We start from the raw sequence: 9,739 nt of genomic DNA on the forward strand, positions 1-9,739 counted from the left end.
CCGCCCCCGCCACCCCCACCGCCGCCCCCTCCGGTGCCCTGTGCGCCCCCCCTGCACCGGGGGCTGCTGCACCGCAGGAGCGAATCCAACCACATGAGCGTCAAGAGGCTGCGGTGGGAGCAGGTGGAGAACTCGGAAGGGACCATCTGGGGGCAGGTATGGCCCGGGAGCAGGGTGCGGGGCAGGGGGAGAGGGTCCAAACCACGGTCTGGGGAGCGGTTGCCTCTGCTGAGGCTGTGCAGGTTGGTGGGAGCATCCGTGGGCTCTGCCCTTCTCCCTCCCCAGAGCCCCTGGGGGGGGGGCTGTCCCTTCCCCAGAGCATCGTGTGCTAACCTTGATGGGCCACACATTCAATACCTTGGCCAAGGGAACGAACTCTGAAGAAGCCACGTTACAGAAAGTCTTATATTTCTTTTCATCCTTTTAATTGTTTGGACCAAAACAGCTGGGATGGGAAGAGGCTCTGGAAAGCATCTGAAATGTTGGTTTTGACCACAGCATCCTGGGAAGTGCTTGCTTTCCTGCTCTCGGTGGGTTGATGTAGTCAGGAGCTGCCTTCAGATGCGTTCTGCAGCTGTAGGAGTTTTTATCAGTGGGAAACTGAGGAGGGTTGAAAGCAGAGTGATGGAGATAGCACTGAGGTAGGGGAAGACACCAGAGGGGGAAAGCAGAGGTGAGGAGTGAGGCTAGATGAGATACTCCTTTGGCATCATGGACTCGAAGTGATGCAGAACTCTGGAGGTGGATTTGCGTCCCTGTAGGGAGACACTGGCTTCCCTGGAGTTTAACTTCCAGCCTCCGTGTCTCTCATGGTGATGATGTGCCATATTCTTCATGCCCTGAGTAGCTAGAGGGGAGCTGTGGGATCATCTTCCCATCCCACAGGCATCCATTCACAGCACGCACTTGAAATTGTGCCCAAGTAGCAGGTGAAGAGCAGTAGTGCGCTGTAGGATTCCGGCTGTGTCAGAAGCTAAATGAGTCCGTGGGGCAGTGCCGCCAGCTGCAGGGTGCAAGGAAGTGCTGATGGGGTGAATCTCCGGGTTTCTTCCTTTCTTCTGAAATGAGAATGGCTCCCACGATAGACTTAGTGACTTGTGTAGAAACTGCCTTCACAGAGGTGAATGGTTGACCAGGCTCTGGTTTCTGCACAGGGTTTGTGGTGGCTGAGTCTCCAGTTACAGGACAGGGCCATCAACTTGTCCTGGTTTCTTCTAGGGATGCAGAGCTTAGCGTGGGGCCGGGGGAAGGTGGCCCAGTGCAGGTGGGCAGTATTGGGCTGTCCCCTGCGCCAGCACGGCTCCTGACTCTTCCTTCTCCTGCAGCTCGGGGAAGACTCGGATTACGACAAGTTGAGTGATATGGTCAAATACCTCGACCTGGAGCTGCACTTTGGGACGCAGAAGCCTACGAGTAAGTACCTGAGCCCCAGAGGAGGTGCTCGTACTGGTTGGAGACTGGGGCACTGGGAGGAACAGGGACTTGGTGGGCAGCAAAGCAATACCTGGTCCTAGCATCGCCCGCGGCACAGAATTCATTCCTACTCAGGATTTTGTGGCTGGTGGCAGAGCAGATCATTAAGGTGGAGATTGTTTCACTGTCTCCCTTAATTTTCTTCGCTGCCGTTATCTGTTTTCTCTCCACATTTCAGTCGATCGGGGCAGTGAAACTCCACCAGAGGGTTTTGCTCCCCGTCGCGCTCAGTGCTGCTTCGTGGCTCTCATAGCGCCTGCCAGGCTGTCCCCATGCCGTGGGGAATGCCGGTGTGCCAGCACCGCTCTCCAGTGCCACGAGGGGCCTGGTTTGCAACACAGCAGAAGCTCAAACCTGCACCACGTATGATAACGGTTTGTGCACAGCCTCTGCTTGTTACGGGCTGTGCAGTACGGACGGTCAGCCGGGCCGTCGGCACGCACGGACACCAAGTTGTGCTGCAGTAGCGGTCACGGCTGCAAATTAGGATTGCAGCTCCATTGCTTTGAGAACTCAGCCCTGAAAAAGCCGTGAAAACATTTCTTTATCCATGGAGAGAGCGTTACAAGCAAGGTATATAATAAATTAGTTTCCCCCAAAAACCTACGTATGGGGTCTGTAGCTACCTGCCAGTGCAGCGTTCCCATTGCTCTTGAGTCGGGGTCTCCTGCAGAGCCACCGACCGGGCTCTCCCACCCACCGCGGTGTCTGGGTGCTGCAAACCCAGCGAGCAGCTCCAGGCTGGGGGTGCTGAGCGATGGTGGCCGGTGTGGCTGCCCTGTGCAGTGGGAGGCATTTGGGGCATGGGGTGACAGCAGTGCCCTCCTGCCCCCCATCAGCCTGCCCGAAGAGAGGCGCGGGGCAGCGCGGCTGCCTCATTTACACTGCGAAAAGTTAAATGCCGGTGGGATGTCTGAGCTGTCCTGCAAGGGACATGATGCACGATGGCAGCGTGGGCAGAGCTAAGCTAGAGCAGGCAGGTACAGGTGGGACTGGCAGTGGAAGTGGGATGAAAAGGGATTCTTCTCAGGGGTGATCTTTTTTTGGGATGTTTCTGGGCAGTCTGGGATTTTCTGTGTGTTTCACCTCTCGTTTTACCTTTTTCAGCTCCAACTGAGTCCTCCATTGAGGAGATCTTTGAATCGCAGAATTCAAGGATTCCCGGAGCCATTGCTGTGTGCAAAGCATCAGTTCTCCTCTCTTTCATTCATGGTTTCACTGTTTTCAGGACAGTTTTCTTCCTGCTGGAGCCGGCTGAGCCTGTCCTTACCCATGATTAAATCTTTCAGTTTCTCTTCCAGAGCCAACTCTCATGCCTGAAAACTTTAAAAAGAAAGACGTGGTTGAAATTTTGTCCCACAAAAAGGCCTACAACACATGTAAGTAAACATCACAGTGAATGTACCCCCACAACGGGCCCAGAGATGGGACCGGGGATGTAGAGATCTGGAAAGGTAAAAGGAAGGAGGCTTCATGAGCACGATCCCATGAGCGCAATCCCAGCACGGTTCTGCTGGTCTGGGCTGTTCCTGTAGCTCAGAGCCCCTCAGCGCTGGGCTCAGCCCTGTGCAGGGCGAAGAAGCGGCTTTAAAGGAAAGGATGGAGATGGGATGTGACTCATTGGCCTGGGGAGGGAGAGGGGAAGAGCTTGCATGGCCCCGCGGGGCAGTGAGGGTGTGCGGGGCCACCCTGCCACCCGCCAGGGAAGGGTCAGTGCCACTTCTGCAGGACATACTTCTGGTAAGAAGGAGGGTGGGAGGGCTTGGTGGGACCCTGCGAGCCCCTGGTCTCCTGGCCACGGGGGAGGTGGGAGAGGAGGAGGAGGCGCTGGGGCTGGTTTCCAGTGCAGCCCAGCCTGATGTGTTGGTGATGTAGTACATACACAATGATGCAATACCCGGGGTGGGGGGGTGGGTGTCTGCAGGATGAGAGTGACTCCTTGGGGTCCCCGAGCAGCCTCTGCAGGGCCTCGGGGAGCAGAAAGCCCTTCGTCTCCCCAGGGCTGACGCTGTGCCACCGCGGGCATGTGGAGGAGTCCATGCCACTCTCACACATGGAGACATTGAGCTGAACCTCCTGGCCCTGTCCTGCCAGGCAGTCTGTCCCCAGCACAGCTATCCCCCCCGGGGTCCGGTCCTCCTCCCCTCCCAAGTGACGCACCTCTCCCCCCCTCCCCCGCCAGCCATCCTGATAGCCCACCTCAAGCTCTCGCACATCGAGCTGCGCCAGATCCTCATGACGATGGAGTCGGACCGCCTGGAGCCTTCCCACATCAAGCAGCTCTTGCTGTACGCCCCGGACGGGGAGGAAGTCCAGCGCTTCCAGAGCTACAAGGAGAACCCCTGCAAGCTGAGTGAGCCCGACCAGTTTGTGCTGCAGGTACCTGTGGGCAGGGACGTGCTCTGGGAGCGAGGAGGTCTGCGTGTGCAGTGTTCCGCTGACAGCCGGAGGGGAGGAGAACACAGAGCAGAAAGGAAGCAGTCAGCAGGATGCTGGTCTGCTCCTCGTGCATGCTGTGGGACGGGATGAGCTGGTGGCACTAGTCATAGGGACTGCCAGCGAGTGATGCTCAGGCTGATGCCTGAGGCATCTGGTAGCTCCCAAAGTGGCTGGTTTACAGCCAAAGCATATCGCAATGTTTACTTCACAGTAAGAGTGACTTTTCGCAACTCGGGCTTACTTACTGTTGACAAAGTCATGTGTAGACATTGGGATGAAACCTCTGCATCCTGTGGCAGCAAACTGGCCGTGCTCTGCGGGCTGCTCTGCGGTGTCGCCTGTGCGCAGCAAGTGCGTACTGCTTTCACGTACAGGGGAATCTGCCAGGAAAAACACCGTATAGGAGGGATTATGGCTAACGGTGATAGTAGTAATTTTCTCTTTCCTTTGCTCTCAGATGTTGTCAGTACCGGAATACAAGATCCGCCTGCGCAGCCTGCATTTTAAGACCACTCTGCAGGAGAAAACAGAGGAGATCAAAGCTAGCTACGAGTGCATCTGCAAGGCCTCTCTAGAGCTGAAAAGCAGCAAGAAGCTGGCTAAGATCTTGGAGGTCAGAACAGTTCTTATTTCTGGTAACAGCCACCGGGGGCCCCCAGCGTCCACGGGAGGGCCCGCAGGCAGCTCGCAGGCAGCTCGCAGGCAGCTGGAGCGCAGCTCCAGCCCCACGGCTGTGCCCTGGCCCCTCCGGGTCCAGGCTCCATCCCCTGGCAGCTCCCACTGGTATTGACTTGTGGAGATCGCGGCCTCGGGAGGATGCGGGAGGGCAGAACGCAGGCGGCCACACACCCACCAGGGCTGCAGGTGCCAGAAACCCACCCAGTAACAGAGCAGAGCCCACCGAGGTTGTCCTCTGGCTGCGATGGGGCTGGAGGATGTGGGGTTTGTCCAGGTGGTCACCGTGTGCGTGCCCGCATGCGGGTGGCACTGGAGGCTGGTCCCTGTGCATGGCCATGGGCTTGTGCCAGCCCTGGTGACATGCAGGCAGGGGTCCTACACGCTGCCTGTACCTCTGGGGAGGTGCTTTTGGGGTCCCGGGAACGGGCTGTGCCTGGCAGAGGGGCACTGCACATGCAGGAGAGGAAGAATCCCACTGCAGCTGCTCTTTGACTGTACTGAGATGAGCTGCCCCAAATTAATGATAATTCATTCAGGTTTGCTTTTAAAAGAAAAGCAGGTGGGATAAATGAGGACACGATGTGACAAAAGGCATTTCCAGATGAGAGATGAACTTCCTTAGTGGCTCCTGGCCAGTAACGCCCCAACACCTCATTAAGTCCTTGGGGGGCAATGGCTGGTTGCACATTAACAGCTGGTAAACAGAAATTCAGAATCTCCCAGGCTGAAATCCAGGCAGTCCTGAGGTCCCCGCTCTTCGCCAGGCCCCAGGAAGGACATCAGGACTCTGGTGAGCCCAGTCTGGGGTCCTGCTGTGCCTTCAAGGCTGCAAAGCTGCCGCACAAGGAATAGGAGTCTTCTGGAGGGGAGAGCTGACTCGGCTGGATCACTACTTTCCCTTTAAAATATCCCCTTAAAGATCTGCACGTAACAGCCAGAAAAGGCTTTGGGAAGAGGAGAGCTTTGCACTTGCCAGTCAGCAGGAGAGTCCTCGCCCTGCAGGCAGGAGATCTTAGAGTGGACCTCCAGACTTAGCCCTGGTCCTGCAAGGAGAAATGACGGAGAAATAAAAATTGTGCACTCCTAAAGCCTGAGGCTATAACTCAAGACAAAATCCCCCCTTAAACGTTAACAAAGCTTGGGCACCTGCATCTTCAGTCTGGAAGTGGCAAAGGAGCTAAGCCGGAGCTAGTGGTGCCGTGGGATCCCTGCAGCTCTCTGGTAGCACAGACCTTCTGCACGGCTGCCGAAGGAAGGGGACTCCTGGGCAGCATCCTCATAAACCACATGGGAAAACATCGAAATGTGAGCTCTTATAAGAGCTTTGGAAGTTTGGGTCTGCAGATGACAATCAGGGTGTGTTTTCTAGTGCCTGCTGAAGACACGGGAGAGGCGGTGGATGAGGACCAGTTCCTGCAGGTGAAACATGGGCTTTGCTGTTCAGGGTTCAGTGCAGGCTTCCGTACGGGAGCAGCTTGGAGAAGAGAACATCCTGCCCCTCCGGACCCACGGCCCTGTCCCTTGGGACTGCTGTGCCGATGGGCGCATTAGCAGCCCTCCCTCTCCCAGTGTGCTGTGCCTGCCCTGCGTGGGTGGCAGGATGAACGGTGTGTACAGAACCAACAGAAATTTTGCCTTTAACATGGATTCATCCACTTAATCTAACCCGCTGAGTGAACTGATAAGGTTTTATTAACGATGCTCTATAAACACGTGTATGGGCCCCCTTAGCAGAAGTGACCTGACACAAAAAAGGATGCTTTCCCACCATCCTTTAGACAGAAGGAGTTTTTTTACCTCTGCCCCCATCACATCCTTGGTAGGTCTCTGTGACCCAAAAATGGGTACAAAAGGAGATGGGAGATGGGACGCTGTAAGTGCTGGAGGTCACTGGCCAGTCATTCACTGAGGTTTCTCTCTGCAGTTTGTGCTGGCGATGGGAAACTATCTGAACAATGGGCAGCCCAAGACTGGCAAAACAACAGGCTTTAAAATCAACTTTCTCACCGAGGTAAGATGAAGCATGCTTGTTCCCGTGCAGGAGGCACCAATGCCAGGAGCTCCAAGTGCCTGTCCTCATACAAGGCTGCTGCGTGCAGCGGCTCCCAGAGGGGGACCAGTGGGAGGGCAGGGATGGATGTGCACGGTTGAATTCAGAGAGGCCCTAACGGTGGCCTGGTGCTTGAAGACCTGAGCCCCAGACCTTCTGGCTGTGGGGCAGGAGAAAATGAAGTTCTCTTATCCCATGTGGGTCGCTGCAGAACTCCTCAGGGGTGGGGGACAGGGTGACAGCCCTGCCCTGCAGGAGGGAGGCATTGCTTAGCATCTCAACGCCACTAATCTGGGCGTAACATGCTGTGTAAACATTAGTTGTCCTATTTAAACATTAATCCACATAGCATGGCTGGGAATTGCCACGCACGTGAATGCAGAGTGAGCCGAGAACAGAGGAGCCCCTGTGTATTTGGGTGCTTGGCAAAAACCGGTTTCCTCTGCATCAGAATCTCCTTACTTGTTTTGCTTTGCCGTAGCTGAACACAACCAAGACTGTTGATGGGAAATCCACCTTCCTGCACATTCTTGCCAAATCACTTAGCCAACATTTCCCAGAACTCCTGGGCTTTGCCAAGGATCTTCCTACAGTGCCGCTCGCTGCCAAAGGTAAACGAACAAAAGCACCTGCAAGCTCTTTGTCTCCTTGCACTGTCTCTTGGTTTTGTACGGGTCTGGAATTAGTCATGAGCTGCGCAGCCTTGGTACGAGCAGGATGGCAGCCCAAACACGTGAGGAACAGTCCTGAGTGAGAGGATGGGACTAGGAAGGGATGAGCATGGTGACACGGGGGCTCCCATCTATCCCTGACCTGAGCCTTCCTTCTGACTTGAAAAAGTGGTTCCCAAGTTCAGAGGAATCTTGGAAGTGCAAATGAGGCAAAGTAGAGGGAAGTGCTAGGAGCTGGTCTGCTCCACCCAACCTCTGCCTCCTTTCATCGCTGGTGCGCAGCCTCCCCGGCATGGCTGCCAGCGTTATTACTGCCTGCAATCGCCTGCGGTACAGAGTGTACAGCACCCTTCATGTTATGAGTTCACAGTCCAGTCGCAGTCATGCTGACTGGGGATCATACAGCTTCGTTGGTTGCAATAAAAAAAAAGTCACATAGATGTTGGGGGTTATCATCCATCCATTTGTGTTGGTGGTGTCACAACAGGCTTGCTGCATGCAAAGCATGGGCTGCATTCTCCTTGCACACCATCCCCTGTTGTTTGTGCATAATTCCCTTGGGAATTAGCGCTGCAGTGGATAAATAAAGAAGCAAATTCAGGCCTGGAGTTGTAAACTTCCACTTGATGAAGGTCTGTAGCTGTAGCTTTCCTAGCTGGATTTTATATCTGGCCTAACTGTTAAATAACGCTTCTGTCACTGAAGGCTCCCTGCTGCCCAAACTCCTGCCACTTGATACCCAATTTCAGACCATGTACCATTCAGGGCTGCCCAGCTTCACTCCCAGTCAGGCCGCAGAGCAACACAACCGTAGCATGTAGCCCAAGCTCTCCTCACATGCTGCAGTTCACCTTCTCCCTTGCCTGTAGAAGAGCTGAGGCTTGGCCCCCCAAGACAGCAAAGAGTCTGAACTGCTCATCACTCTCCTGAATGCTGGTGCTACGATGAGATGCCATGGAAGGCAGCCTGGATATTACCCCTCGTCCCACCCTCCTGTAGGCTCCTTCTGTCCCCCTCCCAAGTCGAGTATCTGTGTATCCATCACTGCCCTCGTCCTGCTGAGTCCCACCTGCTCCTTGCACTTGGCATGTTCCAGGCTCCTTTTGAGGTTCTTGGCATCTCTTGGCCTGAGCACCCAGCAGTGGCTGCTGGCAACCTACTGGAGCCCAGCAGGAAGGTCTGGTTGTCCACCACGCCTTGGACAACGCAGACAGGTTGTGCAGAGCCATGTAGACAGACAGCCTGAACCACCCTGACCGATGGCCCACGTTCGTTGCCCACACTTTGCTGCAGGAAGTAAACCAGACCGAAGTCTCCTAAAACTGTTGACTCTTCTCTTCTCATGTAGTGAATCAGAGAACACTAACGGCTGACCTAAAGGACCTACACACCACCGTCAGTGACATACAGATGGCCTGTCACAACATGCCAGCTACTGCAGAGGACAGATTTGCAATTGTGATGACTGTATCCTTCTGTAAAAGGGGCAAAACATCAATGTGACTTACTGCCCTCAAGTAACACCATTCAGCTGTCTTTATGGCTCCTCGGTAAGCAGCAGGGCTGTGTCCGGCTGGTGGGAAAGGACCATCTCAGCACTTGGTGAGTGGTGGAAACCTCCACCCTCCACTCACTCTTAGCCAGAATGGGGAACAACTTGTGTGGTGGCCACCAGTTCACATGCCTCTGTGTGGCAGGAACCCAGTGCCACAAGGCCAGAAAGCTTTCTGAGCTGTCTTTTCTTCCAGAGAAGTGCTGTTAGGGACAGCTGAGCGTGCCGGCGTGCTCCCCTCGCATGCGGCTGCATTTGCAGCAGGTCCTTTCTTAGACCTGAGATAAAACCCAGCCATTTGATAAGCAGAAGTGATTGTGATCTGTTCCAGACCCACAGTGCGGCTGTTTTCCCTTAAGCCATTTCTCTCAGACCTTCCTGGAGAGTGCCCAGCCTGCCATGCGATCCCTGGACGACCTGCAGCACAAGGCCATGGAAGAATTCAGCAAGGTGTTGTCCTTCTTCGGGGAAGATTCGAAAATGACAACTTCAGAAGCTTTCTTTGGCATTTTTGCAGAATTCATGAGCAAGTTCGAGGTGAGTTGCACTTTTCAAAGGCGACCGGGTTTCCTGTTAGATGTCGGTGAAGCGTTTTACTTACGTGTGAGCTATGGGAACGAGACGAGCTTTTTGTGAGCGTGTGTGCCTGTGAAGTGCAATTTTTCTAATGTGCGAGTTGGCTGGCCGGTGTGGGAGGCTAAGGTGAGGGTTAATGGTCCAAGCACCAACCCAATGGAAAGTAAAGCAGATGTTGTCACGGTCTGACATGCTTGGTTAAAAAAGTCTGGGTCAGAGCACCACAAAGCAGATGCACTGACTGTCTGGGTTTGTCCTGCGGGAAGCTGGGGGAGAAATATGTCTGTAGTGGCCAGTGCC

The 9,739-nt window shown here is 54.9% G+C and overlaps 1 protein-coding gene across 1 annotated transcript in view; it reads left to right on the forward strand.

The window, feature by feature from the left end:
* GRID2IP (glutamate receptor, ionotropic, delta 2 (Grid2) interacting protein) overlaps positions 1-9,739 on the forward strand; it is a 39,147-nt gene that overhangs the window by 29,275 nt on the left and 133 nt on the right. Inside the window, 9 exon segments of the mRNA XM_009895077.1 lie at positions 1-156; positions 1,326-1,413; positions 2,775-2,852; positions 3,656-3,852; positions 4,370-4,525; positions 6,515-6,601; positions 7,122-7,251; positions 8,660-8,778; positions 9,236-9,400. Of these exon segments, the coding sequence (XP_009893379.1) occupies positions 1-156; positions 1,326-1,413; positions 2,775-2,852; positions 3,656-3,852; positions 4,370-4,525; positions 6,515-6,601; positions 7,122-7,251; positions 8,660-8,778; positions 9,236-9,400 (1,176 nt within the window).

Source organism: Charadrius vociferus, unplaced genomic scaffold, assembly GCF_000708025.1.
Source record: "Charadrius vociferus isolate BGI_N301 unplaced genomic scaffold, ASM70802v2 scaffold600, whole genome shotgun sequence".
Lineage (NCBI taxonomy): Eukaryota > Metazoa > Chordata > Aves > Charadriiformes > Charadriidae > Charadrius > Charadrius vociferus.